The sequence below is a fragment of the Neltuma alba genome, unplaced genomic scaffold (genome assembly GCF_004799145.2).
Source record: "Neltuma alba isolate B1F8T4 unplaced genomic scaffold, ASM479914v2 tig00011888_pilon, whole genome shotgun sequence".
In the NCBI taxonomy this organism is placed as follows: Eukaryota; Viridiplantae; Streptophyta; class Magnoliopsida; order Fabales; family Fabaceae; genus Neltuma; species Neltuma alba.
The window spans coordinates 38,076-62,908 of record NW_021636488.1 but is presented as its reverse complement, the minus strand read 5'-3'; the positions used below and the strand labels follow the sequence as shown (position 1 = coordinate 62,908).

The 24,833-nt window shown below is 38.0% G+C and overlaps 3 protein-coding genes and 1 pseudogene across 6 annotated transcripts; 3 read left to right on the top strand and 1 right to left on the bottom strand.

Moving 5' to 3' along the window:
- Nucleotides 1-435: 435 nt before the first annotated feature.
- Nucleotides 436-2,811, top strand: LOC114719061 (uncharacterized; annotated as a pseudogene).
- Nucleotides 2,812-4,397: 1,586 nt separating this feature from the next.
- LOC114719060 (uncharacterized) lies at nt 4,398-8,858 on the top strand. Its single transcript, XM_028904515.1, has 5 exons — nt 4,398-5,917; nt 6,026-6,188; nt 7,362-7,525; nt 8,399-8,654; nt 8,754-8,858. Exons 1-5 carry the CDS (start codon nt 4,398-4,400, stop codon nt 8,856-8,858), a joined length of 2,208 nt encoding a protein of 735 aa, XP_028760348.1.
- Nucleotides 8,859-10,952: 2,094 nt separating this feature from the next.
- LOC114719058 (serine/arginine-rich splicing factor SC35) lies at nt 10,953-14,537 on the bottom strand. 4 transcript variants are annotated; one of them, XR_003737881.1, is made up of 9 exons: nt 14,378-14,537; nt 14,213-14,291; nt 14,045-14,124; nt 13,891-13,957; nt 13,595-13,666; nt 12,335-12,556; nt 12,072-12,252; nt 11,799-11,946; nt 10,953-11,562 (listed from the first exon to the last, which is right to left on the bottom strand). XR_003737881.1 is itself a non-coding variant. In XM_028904513.1 (8 exons), exons 1-8 carry the CDS (start codon nt 14,451-14,453, stop codon nt 11,941-11,943), a joined length of 783 nt encoding a protein of 260 aa, XP_028760346.1. In that variant the 5' UTR covers nt 14,454-14,537; the 3' UTR covers nt 11,663-11,940. The 4 variants fall into 4 exon arrangements, 2 of the variants coding, with proteins under 2 accessions (XP_028760346.1, XP_028760347.1); XR_003737882.1 differs by having other exon boundaries at nt 10,953-11,526; XM_028904513.1 differs by lacking the exon at nt 10,953-11,562 and having other exon boundaries at nt 11,663-11,946.
- Nucleotides 14,538-21,512: 6,975 nt separating this feature from the next.
- Nucleotides 21,513-24,275, top strand: LOC114719056 (sugar transport protein 5-like). Its single transcript, XM_028904511.1, has 4 exons — nt 21,513-21,690; nt 22,495-22,814; nt 22,924-23,553; nt 23,645-24,275. The coding sequence occupies exons 1-4, from the start codon at nt 21,558-21,560 to the stop codon at nt 24,080-24,082; spliced, it is 1,521 nt and encodes a 506-aa protein (XP_028760344.1). The 5' UTR covers nt 21,513-21,557; the 3' UTR covers nt 24,083-24,275.
- The last annotated feature ends 558 nt before the right edge of the window (nt 24,276-24,833 follow it).

The following is a 24,833-nucleotide window of genomic DNA, read 5'->3' as shown; positions in this document are numbered from 1 at the left end:
AGCCTTTACTCATTCAAGACTTTTAGAGATAATGACGTCTCTGCGCAAAATATTTTCAGAATTTGGGGAAAGGCGGCAGTAAAGGAGACAGGTAGCTCGAAATATAATTATTAATAATTGCATAAAATGATTTATAGTTTCAAAATTGAGCTGGCCGGAGCATCAGAGTTGAAAGGGGTAAAAGAGTAATTGAGTAGCTCTTCTAAAACCGGCATGTGGCGGTCCAGCCGGTGCACATGCTTGCCATTAACAAAGAGGGGAAAAAAGGGGCATACAGCGGGGGCGGTGTGAGATTCAAAATTGAGAGAGAGAGAGAGAGAGAGAGAGAGAGAGAGAGCATAAATGATCAACGAATTTTTAGGGGGAAAAATTAAAGGAGAGACAGGGGAGGTCTACAATATATATATATATATATATGTATGTATATATATTGTGGAGGGTGGCCTTGGCTTAAAGTTCAGACCAGGAGAGTAGCTTCTACTGCTGCTTCTATATCCTCCTTGGTCCTCTTGTACTCCACCTTCATTCATTCTGCGTCCTTCAAAGCCAAGAACTAAAAGCAACCAATCCAATCCAGAAATAAATAAACAAACTGCTGCAATTTTTGAGATCCGCAGTTCATCGTCGTCACCTCCGCCCATTCCATTTTCATCTTTCCGTCTGCAAGCCGAGATATACGCGTCCGCCCCCAGAAATAGGGACGGTTCGCCTCCTTTTGTCATCAGTATATATTTTTTAAAATTTTAAATTTAAATGCGGGTTTGTCTTTAGGTGATTACTGAGGAGTAATCACTGTTTGGGCTTATTCGTTTCCTCTGTCGTCATCTCTCATATTGGAACTCTAATCTTTGGTGAATTACTGTTGACCACCAATGGAGAGAACCACCCCGGTTAGGAAGCCTCACACTTCCACCGCAGATCTGCTTACTTGGTCCGAAACTCCACCTCCTGATTCTCCTGCTCCTGGCTCTGCCACTGTTCGTTCTCACCAGGTACTCCATATTCTATTCACTGCTCTCAATCCTGTTCCTCCTTAATTTGGTTTCTGCAACTTTGCTTCTTTCTTTTCTATTTACTATCGGTGGGAAATTTTATCAACAATCGTCTTTTCTGTTGGATGTTAGCCGTCGGATGGGATCAGTAAGGTGGTGTTTGGGGGGTCAGGTGACGGACGAAGAAGTCGAGAACTTAAACAAACGGTGAGATCTATGTGCGCTGCTTCTTATCTACTTTGAGATTAAGTTCGAATGATCAGTTAAATTGTTCGTGGACCTGATTCTACCATGTTTTCTGTCTGATCTGCAAACTAAATCTTGATTGAAAGAGCTAATATGCCTAGGATACCGGAAACAGCTTCATTTGTTCCTTTATTTTATTATTATTTATATTTGTTACAACTTCCATTTAAGGTATGGTGATGTGGGTTGCGAGTACTAAAACAAGTAGGAAATGAATGCAAAATCGATTATTGAATCACATTAACTAATAGTTTCCCCTTCTTATCAATCATGAACCAATGCGTTTTTTGCTTTGTGTGTATTTATTTTATGGCATCTGAAATTGGTTTGCCATGCAATTTTCAGAAAGCCTTGTTCAGAGTATAAAATGAAGGAGATCACTGGCAGTGGGATCTTTGCAGCCAAAGGAGATGACGACACACTAGAACCCGGCAGTGCCAACCCCACTCCGAACAAAACTGGACTGCGCATGTATCAGGTACCAATTGTTATGTAAGAACAATCAGATTTCAATATTTTGTATTGGATTTTTGCTGACTCATATTCCCATTGTTGATTTCTGGAAATTGGCAGCAAGCAATTGCTGGAATCAGTCATATCTCCTTTGGTGAGGAAGAGAGCATTTCTCCCAAAAAGCCCACTACTTTGCCTGAGGTGGCCAAGCAGCGTGAGCTGAGTGGAACCTTGGAAAGTGAATCAGACTCTAAGAAGAAGCAGCTTTCTGATGCAAAGTGCAAGGAGCTGAGTGGCCATAACATATTTGCTTCTCCACCTGAAATTAAACCCCGGCCTGTGACTCCTCGCATTATGGAATTGAAAGGAAGCATAAGCATTGGAGAACCTGCTACACTTCCTGTATGGATTACTTTATGTTGCTAATCTGAATTATATAATCGCACTTTTAAGACTAGATGACATAATTCTTCTCTGTCTGCACGATATGACACATATCAGTTGAGCATACTTGTGAACTGCAGAGTAGCGATACTGTTTTGTGCTTCAAGCGTGTGGGAATGTTGTTATGTTGTATCTGTGTGCTTAATGTTTCTTTCAGTCAAATAACAAATTGCTCGTAACCTGAATCTACAGGCTGATGGAGACGAAGACAATGAATCAATTAACAAGACGGCAAAGAAGATTTATAACCAGAAATTTAATGATCTTTCCGGAAATGACATCTTCAAGGGTGATGCGCCCCCATCATCTGCCGAGAAGCCACTCAGCGTAGCTAAACTGCGAGAAATGAGTGGCAGTAACATCTTTGCTGATGGAAAGGTAGAGTCCAGAGACTACCTAGGCGGCATTAGGAAGCCACCTGGGGGGGAGAGCAGCATTGCCTTGGTATAGCCTGTTAGGTCTAACTGTGTTATGGCTACTGTCTTTTTTGGTTATTGTTACTGGGGATGCGTTATGATATTATTTGACCTTACTTTTGGGATCTGGGACTCGACTGTTTTAGGCTTCTTGATGTCTTGGCCAAAAGGAACTATTTACTTAATGAAGTGATTTGGGCTGTGTATCTTTTTTTAACCTAATGTCCATCTGCTGCATTCATAGTTTTGAATGTGCGGTTCCTCGGATGAGCATACTCTAGCTGCTTGTGTTAATGCACCAACAATTGATTTGGTTCTGGGGGATGAAGTCCCATCACGGTTTAAAAAATACAGCAAATTCCTTTCCCAAACTGAAAAAGCTTGGGGTAAAAGGAAAAAGGGAGATAAGCTTCTTGCTACATGTAAACAGATAGAACAAAACATAGTCGGCATTATGGATGAGCACATACTGCGGGGGCTGTGATTGGAGAAATAGGTATCTGCGTAATGGCTACTTGTAAGAACAACGGCCAAGATAGGCCTCAATGTTGAAAGATTCATATGCATCTATAACTATGGTTATATCAATACCTATATGGTTAAAAATTTATAATGAGTTATGTTATTTATAAGTTGAGTAATAAATTTGTTATTCATGCCCCCCTGAGAACGCATGAGGGTCCACCTGAATTGGTATGTGCTATTAGATTGATGGCTAATACGCTTGAATCATGAAATACCTGTGGCGCAACCTGCAGAAGTGAAAGAAGAGGGGGAAGTACGGATTATGTGGAGATGCAGGGGCAGAAGTGGAATATGGGTAACGACTGGCCGCTAAGAATATTGAAACAGTGAAGATTATTTATCCAAGAGAAAAACAGGGTGAAGATTCAGAAAAAGCTTGAAAGTGGCAACATGAATAGAATAACAACGCATCCAGTGGGCAGTGGCCAGAGGAAGGGACGACCCCGCTTCTCCGCCCTGATTTATTTCATCTCCCTCCCACTGAGCAAAGCTTTGGTCGGCCAATTCTCGCTTACTCCTTTTCTCTCTCCCCCATCCTTTTGTGGCTGTGTGTGTTTGTATATATAGTACTACTTAAAATGTATTACACACATGCGTATATTTCTTCATAAAAAATAAGTTCAAACAAAAACATATTTTTCTCGATCCTAACGCATTGAATCATTCCGAGTGTCCCACGCCCAACATGCTTATGGCAGCTTCACACTCTAACCGTGGCAGCTATTTACGTAGAATTGGTCTAATCAGACATTCTCTCTCCGAACAAATTTTTTAAAAACATAAACATTTTTAAATTCATTTTTTAATATTTTCATACACAGAAATGGAATGCGTAACCAACAGAAAGATATTAAATTTCGAGTTTCTGATTATAATAATCATAACTGCACAATCCAAGCTGATTTAACAACCAATTTTTGCAAAAAACGGTTTTTGTTTACGAATTAAACTTTGAAAAAAAAAAAAAAGCTGCTCTTTTTTTCTGCTCCAAAGTGGGATCGCGCACCATAAAGCGGCTGGATCTTTCTTTGGGAGAGTGAGCGTGAACCGGACGGGCCGTACACGTACACCAGCACACCCGTCACCGTCAGCATCAAAAACCCCTTTCTGATAATTCCTCGTTCTCTCGCATTCCAAACAAAATGAGATTCAGATGCTATAAAGCTCATCAGTCATTCTTCATGCTTGCATACTCGACGAAATAGTTGCCGTGCCTCGTTGCGACGTCTCTTCTGCCTCTGAATTTTCTTTATAACGTGGGTTTTCGGACTGAATCTTGCACCCTTCTGTTTCTGAATTTTGAATCGCTTTTCTTCTAACAATGTTCAAGACATCTGAGAAAAATATGAGCAACGCAGAGAACAGCATGAAGAGAGATGGAGTGTTGGGAACGTGGTGGAATGGATTTCCAAACGCATCATATCCCAATCTTCATCATTGCCATCGGTACAATGAGCATTTGGCCATTAACTCCCCTGTATGGAGGGTCTCTCACACATCACATTCTCCTTCGTTAACTTCTTTCGCTGATGGGCTTCATATTTCTCCCCACAGTTCCTCATACTCAGCTCCATTTCAGGACAGGAAGCATCTAACACCCCACGATCATCACTCAACTAAATTGTTGTGGGACCCCGAGTCATCGGATTTCCATATTGGGAAGAGCAGCATTGATAATCAAGTGGTTGATCTGGACCTATCTCATGATTTCTATAGAATGAACATTGTGGACGGGCAGGGAAATGGTAACAAAACAAAGGCAACCGAAGCGGACTCCTACGGATTTGGATTTGACGGTTTTTCTTTCGATATAAATATTCCCCGCGTTAATGAAACAAGGAACTCCCATGAAGATTTTTGCAATCAAGTTCCCGCACCTAATTATGAGTGTATCTCATCGTCTACTTGGGGAGTTTCACCGAGTATGGTTGCTGACATGAAGTGGGCTAACCAGGCCTCGGAGAAAGGATGCACTCCTTCCCTCGCGCATGGTCAATCAAGCGCTTTGAGTTTGTGCTCTGGTTGGAACATGAACCAAACATATCAATTGGAGCAAAGCAAGAAACAGGGGAGCAGCAGCTACGAAGGAGAAGTTCAACTGCAGAAGCCATCTATCATCAACCCCTTCCTTTATGATGGTTTAACTAGCTCACAACTTTGTGGAATGGATTATGATGGAAGCAGAAGTGTCGAAAACCCCTTAAGATTCTCTCAAATTATGCACCCCAAGCTAGCTTCACTTCAGGATACAAACGAAAAAATAAGGGGAATTGCTAACTTTGAGCTGCCTGAATTTCTTTCGTCCAAAAGAGCTGGTGGCGATCCAGTGGCGTTTCGATGTGACAATAGTTTTATCATACAAGGAAAAGATATAAATTATTGCATAGACAAGGGATTCAATTCTATGAGGGGTAACAAAAAGAATTCCCTTAATGAGATTGCATTTGCAACTGCGGGGGAGAAAGCTTCTAAACGCAATTCTTATACTCCTGGAAGTCAAATTTATGGGAATAATGGCAGTCTTGTTGGTGATTTCCCACTGCCCGCACTACTGAATTTCTGTTCTTTGGCTGAACACCAAGATTACATTTACTTTCTGGCAAAGGATCAGAACGGATGTCGCTTCCTACAAAGGATGGTTGATAAGGGAAACTCTGAGGACATGCATATAGTATTTGAGGGAATCATAGATAATGTTGTTGAACTCATGATGGACCCTTTTGGTAATTATCTTGTGCAGAAGTTACTGGATGTGTGTAAAGAAGAACAAAAATTGCAGATTGTTTCCATGGTGACTAAAGAACCAGGGCAGCTCGTCAGAATATCTTTAAACACGCATGGGTATGTCTTTCCATTTTAACAATAAATTTCCTTTTTAATCCTCTTCTGTAGATAGGATATAGCACATATTATATACTTTTGACCACTAAACAAATACCATTGCGTCAGCACAAGGGTCATACAGAAGTTGATTGAGACACTCAACTCTAGGAAACAAATTTCATTAGTGAAGTCAGCCCTTCAAGCAGGTTTTCTTGATCTTATTAAGGATCTGAATGGAAATCATGTGATACAACGTTGTTTGCAATGCCTTAGCTGTCAAGATAATGAGGTAAAACGCCTCTCTTATAATATTTTCCCTTAATTTTTAATGCCAATCTTACACTTAGATATGATATCTGTTTTTTCACCTGCTTTGCTTCCACAATCGAAAGTGGATGACTATTTGGTCATTTGTACTGCGTGAACAGTATGATGCAACAAAATGGAAACGTAGGATCCAAGGAGAAAATGTGGAAAAATGAATTATCTTGTTAGCTGCATTCCTTATGGAAATCGTTTCGAATGAACTCTCAACCCAACGTTTCCCAAAAATATTGCTACTTTACTATAGTCATACCATATGATCTTGGTATTGTTAAGCTCAACCTGACACTGCCTAGCTTAGGATGTTATAATCGGAAAAAGGTTCGTTGTTTAAAACCTTTTGTAACATCTTAAATTACGTAGAGCTCCTGTATATCATGTTCCAACTGGTTCAATATGCTAGCTCAATAAAATTAGATCGTTAGGTGCGTTCTTAAGCCGTTAACTCTGTTGAGTTCTATAACCATCATCTTAGTGGTATGTTCTGTTTCAAAAAGTCAGGATTAGAGCTTTTAGGTGACTGTGGAACATGCTCAGCAACCTCCGAAATCTTCAATGCTTGCATACAGGGAGAAAATATGCAGAATTCTTAATTTAGTTTGAAATGAATATGGTTGCAGCCTCGCAGGCGCTGAATATTTCTCCGAAATTACCTTGTTAAGTGCCTCTCAAAGTAACGTTTAAATATCCATTTCCACTTCACTTTGAATGCAATCTTTGTTTCTGAAAGTTTACATGAAAGAGACAGGTCTTTCAAACAGGCTCAGTTATGATGGTATGCATGAAGGTAGGTAGGCACAGAATCTGAAGGAAATGTGTAAATGGAAAATTCAATTGAAAGGAAGTAGTTTGTTGCCAAAATTTTCTGTATGAGGAGTCATTCTTTTTTATTGAAGTTACTGACAAAGTAACATTAGTAATTCAAGCCTTCAGAGAGGCTCTGCTGTTTTTATATCAGCGTCATATTGTCCTTGCTATGCATAAATTTTCTAGAACTATACCTCTATTATTGAGTTTGTATTTTCTTGCCCGCGCACATTGTTCCACGATCTTTGTCCCCCCCCCCCCCAATCTCTTTTTTAGTTCAATTATACGATTAAGTTAATTCATTCTCGTTTACCTTCATTATGTTTCACAGTTTATTTTTTATGCTGCCGCAAAGTTTTGTGTTGACATAGCTACTCATCGACATGGATGTTGCGTATTGCAACGTTGCATTGATCATTCGATCGGCAAATATCGAGATAAGCTGGTCGCAGAAATATGCAAACATGGGCTTCTTCTTGCTCAAGATCCTTTTGGGTAATTTGCCTTGATCTTTCATCTGTTAAGAATTGCTTATTTTGTTTGGGACTTCCAGATTTGAGATAATATTGATGGGCTAAATTGACATACTTGAAATTTGCTCCTATTATAATGACTTCACAGGATTTACATTCAATAAATATTAATGACTAATTTTATGATTGCTTAGCGAATAAATATAGTCATTTTGTCTGCTACAACTGTTGTCCATGTTTTTTTTTTTTTGGTTACATGAGGGGCGGGATTGAACCCGCACATTACCAACACACGCACACACTAGGTGCCACTCCGCCTAGAGGCGGTTGGCAACTGTTGTCCATGTTTTGAATAGCCGCTATGCGTGATAAGAGGTAAGAATGGGAAGTAGATAGTTTTTTTTTTTTTGGTTATTTATTATTCATAAGTTACTTTTAATTATAGTCCTCTTGAATTGACATCATAGGACACTATACTTTATAAGGAGCAATCATTAGTCCTAACTCATAATAACGAATCAAACATCATCTTAGTTTAAATCAAAATCATTTTGTAAAATTCAATAAGATTCGAATAAAATGCTATTCAAGTGGATTAATATACATACATCTATATAATTAAAAACTAACAAGTTACGGTGTCTAAAAGCCATAAATAATGCTACTTATTTTCCAAATCCCTTACAACACACAGGACGCATGCTAGTTTTTCAAAAGAAAAAACACATAAGGAGTTTCCTTAAACTCAAAAATAGTACAAAAAATAATAGGAAAAAATGTCTTTTAAAAAGGTGTGTATAATGCCTTTATCTGGCACCAATAATGACAAAATCACTACACGTGCTCGGTCTAGTCTTAATCACTAAAACTAACACTTCCATTTGTCATTTGTCAGAAATTATGTTGTTCAGTATATAATAGAGATGGAGATCCCAACTGCCTCAGCTAAGCTGATTTGTCAGTTCAAAGGGAACTACGTAAATCTGTCAACGCAAAAATTTAGCAGTCACGTGGTTGAAAAATGCCTTAAGCATGTTGGAGAGAGCAGATCAAGGATCGTCCGAGAATTGCTGTCTTCACCTCACTTCGAGCAGTTGTTGCAAGATCCATACGCCAACTATGTCATTCAGTCTGCTCTTGCAGTGACAAAGGTTTAAAATGTGACATAGATGAAGCTCAGTTTGCATATAATTTTAGAATTGTCAAGCATGATTTCATCTCCCCTTCTTGTTGTTTGATTTCTGATGCAGGGTTCCCTTCATACGTCTTTGGTTGAAGCAGTTCGTCCTTACAAAATCTTGCGCACCAGCCCGTATTGCAAGAGGATTTTCTCGGGAAATTTACTGAAGAAGTAGTGTCTGACAGCCGGACAAAAAATGTTGTTGTTTTAAAGAAGATCGCTCCTAATTAAAACTTCTTCTGTTGTCTAACTTAGCCACCACCTACTATGTGTATGTATGCTTATTAGAATCAAGGTCTAATCGACTTGGGAAGAATTTTGCAATTAAAGCCCCTCGTATGATCAACTGTCCGAGAGTTGGAGAGTCAAGTGTAGTTACCAGATATGCTTCTGTATGGCGCTGATGCATCTTGTATTGTCTTTTGTTGTGGTGTCCAATGGTTATGGGATGTTGTGTTGAAGTTTCTTGATCTTTGTTATGTACATGATCCTGGATATCTGTTTTCGAAACTTCATTTATATAATTATAGCTAGACATTGCCTACATGTGCCTATTAAATTGCAACTTTTCAGATACATGATGCGACTGAATATGACATTTTGGATGAGATTGACAGGTTGATATCCACTTGATGATTAGATTTTGAATAAGATAATTATTTGTGTTTCTTGAGTTTGGGGCACTAGGCAGGCCGAAATCAATCATCAGGGTATATGATAACCCTTCCGTTGACCATTGCTTTCACAATGTCTTCCGTCAACAAGAGATTGACCCTATTCAACATCACCATTGCAATTGGTTTTTAATGTTCCGAATCTTTGTGCGTGAAATATAGTTAATTAGCAAGCGGTACATCAGAACTACATCCCAAAAGGACCCTGAAGTCCCATTCGATAATGTAATTGTATTGGCTTCAACGTACATGCTGCTTGATGATGTATAATAAGTATAGATTAGATCTTAACACAAATGCTTCAATTCAAATATTTAAAAACACTTAAGGGGTGGAGAAAAGAAAACACTGGCGCAACAAGGCTCGATTATCCAAACCCAACCATAAGGTACTTCATTACTCAAGCATTCGTTTCGTAAGTGTTGCAGAAATAGCACAACCTAGCAGTAAAACATCAATCCCATCTGAGACACAAACTTAAAGAACAAAGCAACGGAGAAACCATGAAACCAGCATATTGGGGGCTCAAGCATCCTTGGGTCCTATAACGATAAGAGCTTGCCATTTTTCTTGCAGTGGTTGGTGGTACCTAACTATCTATCATGACGGCCCGTTCCAGAGGGACACTTTTCCTTCTCGAACACAGTCAGTGGTGGTAACCCTGTCTGCAACAAATTTCAAATCAACCTCAACCTACGTGGCAACTACTCGTGACGGCTTTATCTATTCCTCACCTCCAAATACCATTCTGTGCGGATCAACCAATTCACAGTGGATCTTTGTAATGCTTCAGTTTTCAGATCCTGCAAAATTAGAATAGCACGCCGAGCAATTTCATCCATAAATAAAATATAGGGTACTGTTAAACTGTTTTCGAAGTTCAAAAACCAAACCATAGTTTTAAAAGTGCTTTTACAGTATATGAAGTAAATATGTAGAAGAGTTTGTCTTGTTTTGCAGGAAAGTGCTTTTTAAAAACACTTTTGAGGGTTGCTAAATACTCCCTAATTTGGATGAACAGTCATAAGCACTTATTTTACGTAAGTCAAGAAACTTTTTTACATAAACCAACTTATAAATTTACCTCGTACTTCGTATTGCTGTGTTAGGGAGTGTTTGGATAAAAACAAAACCATGGTTTCAGAAGTGCTTTTACGGATTACGAAGTAAATATGTGGAAGAGATTACCTCGTTTTGCGAAAAAGTGCTTCTGAAACCACGGTTTTGGAGCACCCAAACAGAGCCTTAATATTACTGCACTTGCAGCCAAACCTTTGGTTTAGTTTTTGTACTTCGCAACATCGCGTGAAGTGTTGAATAGCGAAAAGGTAGGTCCCTAGCGCTAAGTTCAACTTTTTGATCGTTTAAGCGAGGTTAACTTCTCCCCCCTCCCCCCTCCCTTTGTTGGTCTAGAGCCATACTTTTTGAGAAGGTAAAGTGATGTTGTTTGATAAAAAGAAAAATCGAACCTTACAGCAAGGCAAAATTCTATTACTTTTTATTCAATATTTTTATTTTAAATAAAACAATAGAACATGACATCGAGGTCCTCACAGTTTAGTTACCCTAGAAACTTGAAGAGCAACGAGACAAACTGAGTCCAAAAATTTATCTCAACTAATTAAGAAATTAGAGTAACAGTCGATACCCCGATAGGCTCTGCTGCCGCATGAAATAGGCCTACCTCTAAAATTTTGAATAAATTTGGTTATCATAGCCTATTCAACTATGCTCATTAGAATTTCTCAATTTACCAAAACCAAGAGTAAAAACAAGCAAATCCTAAAAATAAAAATAGAAAAAGGGTCAAGGAATGCATGCTGCAACGCGTCAGACTAGAAACGCAATTATAGAGTATCCGGTGTACTCTAGCCGGACCAGACTTCCACAAGGCCATCTTTAGGCAAGCATCACGCAATCAGCAAAAGAAAATGTGGGCCGAGCAGGTCCCAGTCGCGTAAGACTGACTTCAACGCTGTCGGACAGTCCAGCACAAAAGCAAGCAGCCGCGCCTGCTGAATGATCTTGAAAGAACCAATTCCAATACCAAGGATTGGTACAACACCGAAGAATGCAACCCAGATTTCACAACAACATGGCATAATGCCTCAAATGGTACGTACACCATCTCTAAGCAGCATTCAACCTTCGCGACCAAAGGCTACACAGCTATAATAAGAATTTGTTTTAAGTTTGTAACCGGAACTGCATGATTGAAAACTAAACTAATCAATATAAGGAGATTAATGGAGAACGGAAATAGAAGTGATGGAAAATTTTTTTGGAAAAAAAAAACTGACAAATATTGTAGGAACACTCCAGCCAAAAAGGGGAGAGATTAGGAATTGAACACTTTTTAAGAGCATCAGATAGAAAGAATTTCGGAATACAGTAAGGGCCACGGAATGGAAGAATGTATTAAACCCAACAAGGATATGAACCTTCCAAAAAAGTCCATGCAACAAAGTCATTAATCCAAGATGTAGACCAGAACATTCATGATTTAGCGACTTCATCCAGACGACTGATGACAGAAGTCAAAATAAGGCCACCTGTAGATCCCTGCGATAAGTGGCTACCCCATCATTCCTACAAACATAGTGTACCCAATTCAGATGGCTCGCCCAGAAATTTGTATTTTTTTAAATTGAAAAAAAGTTCTCTAGCCCAAAATAAGGGAGTATAATAAAGTTGTCAAATTGACAGGATCTTACATCAGCGTCAGATTTGTGAGATGGGCTTCGAGAATCAATAGGACGATCTCGTGGTGAAACATCTTTCTGTGCAGGTGATTGCTCATGACTATTCTGTTCATCATGCCGCTCATCTCGAGAAGACCTCCTGTGCGGAGATGGACTTCTACGAGGACTGGAGCCATGCCGAGCAGGTGATGCACTGAGGCAAATGCATATGTATATCAGGAAAAAATATGATGATGAGAAAATGTAGAGGGCAATAAAAAGCACAAGATTCAAACCTATCAACTGATCTGCTTCGAGTTCTTCTCTCATCATCATCTCTTCCTCTCCTGCGATCTTTATGCCGATCAGGACTTGCACTACGGCTCCTACTCCGGCGACGATAATCCCTATCCCTTTCACGGCTATCCCTTTCACGGTACTTGTCACGATCATATCTTTCCCTACTTCTGCTGCGACTTCTTCTCCTGTAGTCCCTGTCTCTATATTCATCCCTATGCCTGAACATTTTCCATCAGCTATAGTATAGACTGAAAGTGAACATGAAACAATGACCTCTAAACCATTATGCATGCAAACATGCACACATATGAAACACTGGCTATAATCATACTAACACCATACTAGATAGGTAGGTTATTGGAAGCAGAAAGCACCTTAAATGTATAAACTGTACTTGAGTCCAGCTCAAAAGCATAGGAAGAAAAATGAAAATTGGTACTGCTCATTAAGCAGAACCATTCACTCACACATAGCTTTATGAATATAAATTAACAAAACACAAGGCAGACAACTTCCAAGTCATAACACGTCCATTCCCTAAATTTGTTACTCTGCATGCACAATCAAAACGAACATCGACATCAAATAATATATTGCCTCAGATCTGCAGCATAATGCAATATTTGTTCCTTTCCTCACTTATTGCAATATCTGATGGGAAATATACAACTCATCCAGTTAGTTTAACAACCTAAATTACACCAGATAAGACTGGTTTTTACCAGTTCAAATGCAAACACAATCTGATTGGAGATCCAACCTAGTTTAATAGCCAATCTATCAGTCCAGAAGGCTCAGCTGGTTCAGTTAACTGAGTCAAGACTGAGTGTTGGAGGTCAACTCCAGCCCTATCTTCGCCAATAATTGATCGAACCGGTCAGGTGCCTTAAGGCGTCTCTATAGATACAAAGGATGATTGGTAATGGAACCACTACTGAGTTGGCAATTTTTATGTCGACTAAAATTTAAGTTGCATGACCTCCACTGTGTACCGAGACGCAACAAATGCAAACAACGCTCCGGTAAATAGTCTTCAGCCCAATTTTAACATGGTTTTTATGCATGCCCAATACACAAGTATATTTAATTCTCTGTCTCTTGATTTACTATGTTGTGAAACACAACCCTCTTCCATGATTAATACGAATAAGTAATAACTATAGGAACAAAGATACATAACACGAGAAACACACAACTCCTACGGAACAGAGGGAATCAAATATATAGTTTGAAGCATCTTGAAGAAGGCTCCTTACCTAGGACGAGGGCTGCGGCTTCTTGACCTCCCTCTTGGCTTGGAGGATGTTTCCACTATCCTGCCCTTTTGACTAATATATATGAAAATTTACGTCAGTTGAGCATACCAGTAGCCAACCAAAAAAAATATTTGCTAGCTATAGAGGAAACAAGTCTTCCGCAGAACTTAGACCAAGCAGAGTTTTAACTATCAAAAAGGGAACTGGCAGTCTTTTAAAGAATCGCCCATTTTAAATTGATGCTTTAGTAGCCAACCTGATGTTTTGACATTCACATTCACCGTCGAACCACTTACATTTTCTCAGCATTAGGTCCGTATTTTGCGAATTGAACCATAATTTCTCTTCCATCGACCACTCTTCCTGACAAGTAATGAAAATCAGCACAAAACAAAAAGCCCCATACTTGCTAAAGTCCTATTTATTATCGAGTTCAAGAGTGGAATTAACCATCAAGCTTATCAACTGCCTTCTGAGCCTCGTCAGCATACTTATAGCGAACAAAAGCGAAGCCTCGTGATTCACCAGTCCTACAAAATATGAGAAAACCCGAATTTATGTTCAAAGCAAGCCCACAGTCCCCAGTTAAGAACAACACAGAAAAGGAAGAGCGAACACCTTCGGTCTCTGGGGATGAAGACATCGACGACCTTGCCGTACTTGTCAAAAAGGGGGTAGAGATCGTCAGCGGTTGTACCTGGCAAAAGCAAAACGAGGCTGGAGAATTAGAATTGAGATGGGAGGAAATTTTAGAAAATTGGGGGGAATGGTGAAGGTAAATACGGAAAGTAATATTGAGGACGAGAAGGGAATAGGTGTCTCTGATGTCTGGAGGACCAGATCTTCCAAAGTGCGACATATTTGGTGTTGAAACGGCGAGACTGGAGTCGGGGAGGGGCCGCGATTTTGCCCGACTTCGCTAGGGTTTTAGAAACTGCGACTGCGCGAGGGAGCCAGCGCTGATAACATCGGGCCCACAACAAAAATGGATGCGCACAATCATTCCTTAATTCATTAATAGACCCATACATATTTCCTGGTCAACAAAAATTACCGCCCTTGTTCATTTTACCCCTTGCTTGATAATATCAAGCTCCGCTTGTAAATTTAAGAAATTAATTTGTAAATTGTCAAAGATAATTTCATACTTATTGGTAAATAAGCTTTTACTTTTTCTGTTTGAAAAAAAAAGCTTTTGCTTTTTACCTATTTGTAACTGTTCAAAATATTAATATGCGAGAATTTCGATTTGCATGGGAAAAATAATTCTGTACGGGGACTTAGCTTTCCCATCAAGAAATTTTATCATCCATCCATAACTCATTATGCAAAAAAAACAAGTTAATTATGTTACCTGGCAAAGCCTCAAAGCTTACCATATATGCACAGGGGAAGACCATGGAAGCCTGTCAAGAAAGCACACTCTTTTTTCCTCACTGAATTCTTCGAGGATGATATTGCCCCTTGAAGCATCAAAATTTTTACTTTTGGCCTTTAAGCTGGGTAAAAATTGTCAATTAAGAAGTATCTTATATTTTATCCTGATTGATTCAAATTAAAGAAAAATTAAAATATTGAGAATAAACTCAAATAAGATGCAAATCGTATGATTCTAATTTAGACCGTTAAAATAAAAATCAATACAGATATCTTTCAATCCTTGTCCTCGGTCTTCTCTCTCTGTTTTTTTTTTTTTTCCCGGGTAGTTAGTGCTCTCCAATTTTGGACTGTGGTTTTGGTCATGCTAAACACACCGTGCTAGATCTCCCGGAAAACTTCAAAATCTGAAACCATGCTCCTACCACTGAAGATTTTCAACAGCATGAATAATTGAAGAGGCCCAAACAATTTAAGGGAATCCTCCCCCAAGCCCACTGAATTACTTTTCTGCTCAAACAGTATCAGCCTCAAGCTAAAAGCCCAGTCTGAACCGTGAATGATCCAAGGTGCAAGTCTGCTCTATCATCAATTTATGCTCTTGTTTGACGAGGGTGCCTCTTTTGTTTCTTAAATAATTATTATTCATTGAAAATGAGAAGACGAGGGTATGAAAATCTGCCAGCTCAAATTCAATTTAGCAGGTAATATGGGATATCAACCACTTGCCATTAGAATACGAGGGTAGATTTGTAAATGTAACCGTATGCCTGGCGCAGGTTAAAACTACTGTTTGTTTATGGATGGTAAGAAGAAAGGGCAAGTGGATTTCGTGTTTGAGGGAATTTTTCCACTTTCAGGGGTCATTCCATTCAGGGTCCAGTCATCTATTCAAACACCATCCAACAACCTGTAACGGGCACGTATTTTTGACGAGAAGAACAAAACTTGCTCTTTCACCGATAAACAAACGTAACAGAGAAGAAAACACAATTCACCTAACATCTAACAAATAAGGAGAAATATAGGGCCGAGCTACAGCGTAGAGCGAGGTGAGTTCTGAGGAGGGAGGAGGATGAATCTTCTTAATCGCAAAATGACACTGGAGTGCTTGTTATTTTTGGATGGGCTGTCTTGAAAATTAATGACTCTGTCGTCAAGTCTTTCCACATCCTCATCATCACACTGCAACCACCCACTACATACAATACTAATCCTGCAAGCTAAGACCCCACTTTCCACACAGACGCATTATTATTTTCTTCGATTCAGGCTATATTATTCAACGATATAATTTGTTTATTGGAATGTAGTAAATTTCGGTTAGTGATGGGTCATTTTCACAATGTAATTTGACCGGGGATCGATGGTGAATCAGCGAGCAGAGGGTCCAATCATTATTTGACGTAAATACCTTTTTAATTTTTATTCTAACAGTGTCAGTTGACATGGTGTTCACTCAGGATTCTAGAACGATGAGGACATTATTGTTATCGGGATCACAGGTACGTTCTAATTTAGTAAACATTCGGCAGAAGTTTGTCTTCACTGGTACAAGAAAATAAAAAAGATGCATGAAAATGATTAGATAAGGTATATCTCCAAACACACACACCCAGTGTTTTCACACCACTGTTTTTTATGCTAAAGGCCTGCCATGGTCGAAGTTGTAATATTTTATCAATATTGCTTCGTTATGTGGCTTGAAAAACAGAACCAGTTTCAGTGCTCATCAACTTGACAAGTATTCTAAACTCATTAGATTTGGACTGTCTATATCTAATTTGAACGATCCAGATTTAAAATCTCTAATTATTTATTTTAAAATAGAAAAAACTTTTTTTTGAAAGGATAATAGTTAAGAAACTATCTCTATTTTGGATTCTACACATATTATAATAATTATTTCAAATAAATAAAAATAAAAAAGAAATTAAATCTAAATTATCCAAATGAAATATGGACAATTCAGATCTAATAAGCTTAAAGTGCTTATTAAAGTGATGAGCACCAATTCTTAAGTAACCATTGTCATCAGGTGGAGAAATTCTAGAACTTGAATACTAGGCTTCTTTAAGCTGGAGAGGCATGGTTGATGGTTAAGAAGCCCCCTATCCTTTAAGTTCACCGGTACTCTTGGAAATCCTGAGTCTTGGCTGAAAATTCAGATCTAGTACTCGTGTAAATAACCGCCAGCGTGGCTTCGACATTTTCTCCTGGGAATTAGGGTTCTCTGACATTAAAAATAAAAAGTAAAAAATCGACAGTGATTTTACTGGCCATTCGATGGATTCATAACTGAATTTGACATATGTAGAAAACAAATTTTCCACAGATTTACTGGCCATTGAATACGAATGCGCAATACATTGGCAAGTCGTATAATTCAGCGTTCTCAAACGCTTCGCGATAGCAACGTGGACTGTTTTTCAAACCAAAAACAAAATGTAGCCTCTTTAATTTGTTTTCAACATCAAGTCGCTGATTTTATGTCTGCTGGCTCATCGCATCAATCTTAATTGTCTTCGACAGAATTGACTTGCCCTCCCCTGCAAAGAATTTTAAAACTCGTTTTTTCTGACCGCATTGTTTGTCAATATTGTTCAACTCGTTTTTTTTCCGCTTTCACTAACTAAATGTCCTGTTCTACGCATTAATTAATATTCTAAAGTCTAAACCCACAGTCTCAAGGTTAGGTTGCTGATCACGTCAGGGCTAAGCACAAAGTAAACGGGCAGCTTTCGTCTGCGCCCAAGCTTGGCAAAAATTATGAATAACATACCGCCTTTAATCAGAAGTACGGATTGGATATATATCATATATGCGCACGTGATCTCATAAACCAGACGTCCGTTGAAGGGAAGGTAAAGCTTAGGCGGGTGATTAGATTCAACTACCATGCACACCTCCCCTAGCTAGGCTAGCTGCCCCAAATTAACATGCATGCCCCCTTAATTCTAATCGAAAACTGCATTCATCTCATTCCTTATAACTTCCTCGATCCTTCGTTTAGATCATTGCACGTTGTGGCTTACTTAATGACTCGCTCACAATTTCTCACAGTATTCATTGTTTTATCTGCAAGGTGCAAGACTTGGTAATTGAGCCCGAGATTTATATACATATATATATATATATATATATATTGATATGAACATTTATCATGATAAAAATGACACCCTCGCTCTGCTATTAAGCAACTTTTTTTTTTTGGTGACAAAGCAACTTAATTATATTGTTCTGGTTTTGGTAAAACCAAACACGTTGAACTTGATCTACAAAATAATAATAATAATAATAAAAGGCACTTTGAACATAAGAAGCCTCCTAATACTTATGTCTGGGAAAATTTCCCTTTAAAGTCGCGAATACACGTTATTATGGTTAGTTACTGACGGACCATATACTTAAGGGTCGCTACAATGTATAATAATGTATCATGGTCAGCAATATGGACAACAAATTCAATACATGCTCCTCATATGTGTGTACGTATATTTACTTATAACCATAAGTCGCATGGAGCGACTATATGCAGAATCTTTTGCTGAAATCACCATTTTGAAAGGGGAATATATTTGTTGCTACAGGGTTTTATTGCTTTTGACTGTAACAAATATATAATATCATAAATTCAACAAACAACAGCAAACATTTTCTCATATATGCATGCAAATTAAACGAGACTTTGTAATTATTTCATGGGATCAATTCAGTTATATTGATTTAGAAATATAAATGGTGATCGGGTTATATGCACTAGTAATGGGAAAATATAATTATGCCATCGATTCTGCGATGGAAAGGAGATAACCAACATTAATCGGATCTGCAACGTAAAGACGTATAATAACTGATTAGAGCCATGTGTGAAAGAACAATATTTGGTTAATTAGAGCATACAAACTTTTGAACTTACATTTAGTCTTGTGCTATATCTTCACTGTAACGCCCCTGTGCTTTATCATGTCATCTTATACGTATATCTGAAGGTTGAATATTTTACATCTCCCCATGCCTGAAGCCACATTTCCTAGCTATTTAAGTTAGCCCAGATGACAAGTGTTATACTCCTCCGGTCCTTAATATAGGACCCATTTAACTAATTTGATTAAATTAAGAAAGTTAGGTAAGTTAGTTAATTATAAAAATTGTGACATGTTTTTCCTAAAATACTATAATCATCTTTCTTAATACCCCTCTCTATCTTCTACTTGATTATGGTTGATGGAGTATCTATAGGGGTAATTTAGAGAAAATTGATAAATATGAGAAATGGGTCTTATATTTAGGACCAAAACCAATTCAGTGATTGGGTTTTATATTAAGGACCGGAGGAGTATGTTTTCTTTTCCTTATAAATTTATCGGAGAACTCCGAATTGAAGTTGTTGCAATTGCAAACCTATATACTATAATTACATGTCGTTTTATGTTATTAGCTAATTGTGATTAAACTGTCAGTAACTTTGAGAAAACCATTATTCTTCGGGAACGACTTTGTTTATATAGTGAGAAAAACCTCTTAAATATCTTAAGAAGACTGGACGTTATAGCATTATATATATACTGCCTTAATATAAAAGTTAATTGACTAATTTGAGTAAATTAAGAAAGTTTGTTAAATTAATCATTTATAATAAATAGATATCGTCTTCCTAAAACATCTCTGCTAATTAAGTGTATTAGCTTTAACATTTAATAAAACTTTTAATATGTGTATATACTACAAGAATTATATTGAAAAAATAATAATAAATATAAGAGACAAAATGAATTTGGGTTTCTTATTTAAAACCAAATTAAAATTCAAACTAGCTAGCTCTAATGTTAAGAAGTGGAGATAGTATATATATGGGCATGTGTGTGTATATATGATCAAACCCCCCTTTTTTTTGTATAAGTGCTTATCTCTTTTCATTTTCGGTCCTTTTTTTTATCAGCACTAATTAGATAGCTTGGCCTGATAAAGTTTTATTTTTTTTTTAATTTTTTTTTTGCCAGCGCAAAGTTTTATTCTTTATACTGACTTGGTTTCACGCCCCTGAAAATATTACTCTTCTTATATTCTTCGATCGGGACAAAATTATTTTTAATATCCATCTCATACGATATAAAATTACTTATCTTCTTCATCACAATTAATCCAAACAAACCCATAGTTGAATTTCGTGTAATCACTGATTCGCCACCTCGCCCCTTCCTTCTTAATGATAGTTTCAACTTTCAGATTTATTGATAATTTCCACTGATATAGGCAACTTTGAAACCGGCTTCTGTTTTGTCATTTATATTTACGGGAAAATGACATTCATTATGAAAGGAAAAGAGAAGTGCTTATAAGTAAGTGAATGCATGGTTATAAATGGGCGCGCACACCCACGCGCACACACATTAAAATTAAAAACAACGAGATAGCAGATATATGCATATAGTAGCTAATAATTTTGTAATTTAGAGGTATGAGAACTTCTCTACAGAGGAACAGTCGCGGGTTTAATTCTTTTGTAATATTAAGCCGTGGTACCAGTTCTTTTAATTAAAAAGATAAACATGTATAGAACAATTAATGAAAATTGAAAAAGGAACTAGTGCCGCATAATATTTTACTCTTTCTTCAGTGGTTTTTTTTTTTGACGTTATATTTGCTAGTTTGTTTATTTATAACCTTATAAATATCATTGATATTTAATTATAAATTCAAACCTTGCGTCATTTGTACGTAAGTCCCTAGGACAACAACAATCTGCAAATACCTTTCATGATGTCGCCTCGTGCTTGAATATTTTCTGTAAGCGGCCAATTGAAATGATTATAATTGGCATATAATTTCAACCAAGCAGATGTGGTGGAACGGACCTCTTTTTCATTATTTAATATTTATGTATACTAGAAAGTGACACACAATACACATACACATGTTATTACAAGGAAAAGAGAGGTAGCATGTATATAGTAATTAAATGAACTCAGGGCTAAATATCTATATATGAAAAATTTTAAAATTCAAATAAAGAGAGAAATATATATATATATATATATATATAGTAATGGAGGTTGAAAGAGATATTATATTGATCAGTAAATAGTAATTATTCTGAAGAATAATTTTTCACGTTATATTGAGTAGCTTATTTATTAAACCTTATAAATTCACTTTATTATTTTGCCCGATATAGTCATGACAAACTTTTGCAAAATAACATTTTCAGTTATCCACGTTACAAAAATATATTTTAATGGCTAAGATCAAACCCATACCTTTTCGATTAATGAATGGTATTTATCCACATTAAACCGCTGCTTTGCAAGGTAAATTGAAGAGGTGATGGATGACGAAATAATGCAAATCGTAGGGAACTGAGAATTAAAAAGAAAGTTTTATTTCGGAGAGAATAGTCAAAGGTGTAGGTGTAATATCGTAGACAGATAGACCTTAGACCATATGCAAAAAGACAAGCTCCGAGACTACGCTCGAGAGCCTATAAATAATGAGTAGTTCCCACATGGGGACGCAGAACCACAAGACGAAGGTGTCCAGCTCCAGAAGGCAGAAACAAGAAATCCACTGACTCCATACTCACAAAATGGCCGTCGGAGGTTTCGCCGTTGATGCACCTTCCAACTCTTTCGGCGGCGAGATCACTCTCTCCGTCGTCATCACTTGCATCGTTGCTGCATCCAGTGGCCTCATATTTGGATATGACATTGGAATTTCAGGTTTCTTCTCCCCCCGCCACCGCCCCTTTTCATTTCTCTTTCTAATTCATTCATTATAGACTGATTTATAGGTACTGCCTTATGTGTGCCATCCTATTTGATCGCCCTGTTTACAAATCTATATATGTGTGTGTGTGTGTGTGTGTGTATGTTAAACAAACATGATCTCCCCCCTGCAGGGAGAAGAGGTTCTGAAAAACCAAGAACGACAACTGCTTTGCTTTTCGCTAATTAACTATTAATTTATTATTTTTAAGCCAACAACTACGTTTTGACAAGTAATTATTATTAGTTCAGTTTTACAATAGCTGCTTCTTTATTTCTTTTCTGTCCCATAAACTGAAGTGAAAGTTATCTACCAAGCTTGACCACAAAGGAAGTTTGTTGTGGCAATGGGGAATTAGTGACACTCTGAGTCAAAAGTAATTATTTACGATGGATGCATGTGGCACCCGTGCCCTCTTAAGATTTGTTTATTAGTAACCGACAAAAATTATTTTATACGAAACTTTACAGGCATGTTCAATAGTTAATACTATTAATACCGGAAGATATAACTAAAATATAAAAGTTATCTGATTTTCCAATGTCATTACACCAAGTTTTGAAAATGTGCCTTATTCTAGAAAGACCTGCTATTCTTCTATCGTCACGGGACTTCACATGCACATACAAGCTAATAAGAGCTCTCGGAAGGAAGACCGGAATAGATATATTCTCGTCCCGCTCATTACAAATCTGTTAAATTTAGCTAACTTTTTGTTTCTTTGTTTTGTTTGGAATATTTGTAAAAATGAATCCCAGGTGGAGTGACTACGATGGCACCGTTTCTTGAAAAGTTCTTCCCGGCAATACAGAAGAAATCTGCTAGCACAGAAACAAGCGTGTACTGTGTGTATGACAGTCAAGTTTTAACGTTATTCACGTCGTCATTGTACTTAGCAGGATTGGTGTCCTCTTTAGCAGCTAGTCGAGTGACGGCCAAAGTAGGTCGAAGAAACACCATGATCTTAGGTGGCTGCTCCTTTCTTGCCGGTGGTGCCATTAACGGAGGTGCTGAAAATATTGCTATGCTCATCTTGGGTCGTATTCTGCTTGGTCTCGGAGTCGGTTTCACTAACCAGGCAAGTTAAAATAAAACTGGGATAAAGCACAAGTTTTCATTAACTATATAATAAATCCACGAACTAATTGTTCTGATGCCTTTGGGACGTGGTGTGTGAATAAATAAAGGCGGCGCCGGTATACCTATCAGAGATAGCTCCACCGAAATGGCGAGGTGCGTTCAACACAGGATTTCAATTCTTCATAGGTGTTGGAGTGGTTGCTGCCAACTGCATCAACTACGCCACCTCCAAACATCCATGGGGGTGGCGTCTCTCTCTTGGCCTCGCCGTGGCACCGGCGGTCATCATGACCGTTGGTGCTTTCTTAATTACTGACACTCCCAGTAGCTTAGTCCAGCGTGGCAAGACAGATCAAGCCAGAAATGCCCTGCGCAAAGTCAGAGGGCCCACTGCTGACGTGGAAGGAGAGCTGGATGAGCTGGTCAAGTGGACTGAAAAGTCAAAGGCCCTCCAGCAGGAACCCTTCACCACCATATTCGAGAGGCAATATCGACCTCACTTGGTGATGGCAATCGCTATCCCATTTTTCCAGCAAGTCACCGGCATTAATATTGTTGCCTTCTATTCACCTAACCTCTTTCAGTCTGTGGGTTTCGGAAACGGTGCTGCTCTGCTTTCAACCATTATACTGGGAGTGGTTAATATTGCATCTTTATTTGTGTCCACTTTTGTGGTCGATCGGTTTGGACGAAGATTCTTGTTCATCATCGGGGGCATTCAAATGGTTGTTTGCCAGGTATATATGCATTCCCCCCCCTCCTCTTCAAAGAGTTTAATTTGATTTCTGGAGTTGTAATCATCTGTGCCATTAATTAACTGTTGTGAAGGTTGCGGTGACTGTGGTGCTGGCACTTGCAAGAAGCACACAGCATATATCAAAGAGCAATGCGACGTTAGTACTGGTGCTATTGTGCTTGTATGCTGCTGGATTTGGGTGGTCGTGGGGGCCTCTGAGCTGGCTCATTCCCAGTGAGATCTTCCCACTGAAGATCAGAACCACCGGACAGAGCATAAGCATTGCCGTCAACTTCTTGACCACGTTCGTCTTGTCACAGACATTCTTGAGCATGTTGTGTCGATTTAAATATGGTGCTTTCTTGTTCTTTGCGGCTTGGATTGCTCTGATGACCGTCTTTATTGTGCTTTGTTTGCCGGAGACCAAAGGAATTCCTCTCGAATCCATGCATGCAATCTGGAGGAAACACTGGCTCTGGCATCGCTTTGTTGCTAAACGTGATGACCAGAATAATCTTTCACAGACCTGAACTTTTAATTACTATACTTTGAGACTAATAATATCGAAGATTTTACTCTTCCGATGCTATAGCAGTTACGAGTTGTGTATACATTATATAAATTTTATCTTTGTTCACTGTTTGTAAGTGTCTTTTTATTAAAAGCAATCTTATTTAAGGTATTTGAGGCCGGTTGTGTGAAAACCGCAACACATCCTTTTTTTCATAGACTCTTTCAAAAATTTTAGGCCGTTTGATCTTGATATTATTTTGAAGATGGTGATAATGATGTAGTGACACAAATGATTTCATCTTTACATCCCATTAAAGTATCGTATGGATGCACATTGAAAGATTTCATTTCCTTTAGTTGTTAGCAAATTATTTGTTCAAGATTCGACATAAATTATAACTATTTAAAAAAAACTCAGCGTCCTAATGGTCCCTTTTTTGAACTTTAAACATGATTGGTTGCAAATATAAAAAAACTGAATTTATGACGATGCAGTACTTCAAAGTCGGTAAGCATAAATGATATAAATCATACTAAATCATAATTAATATAGAAAATAATTATTCATAACTTTTAGTTCCTTGATTTGATATTGAATTGCATAAGAAACTCGAATCTTCTATGTGTTTATTTTTATAAAGACCAGTGATTTTTGGTTTGCACCACGTCGCCTTTGTTGCAAAGTCTCCAAGAGCAATATATGAGCACGGACCTTTGTCTTTCTTAGCAGGCTCCTTGGCCCAGTTTTAATGCTTTTCGTCCCTAGAA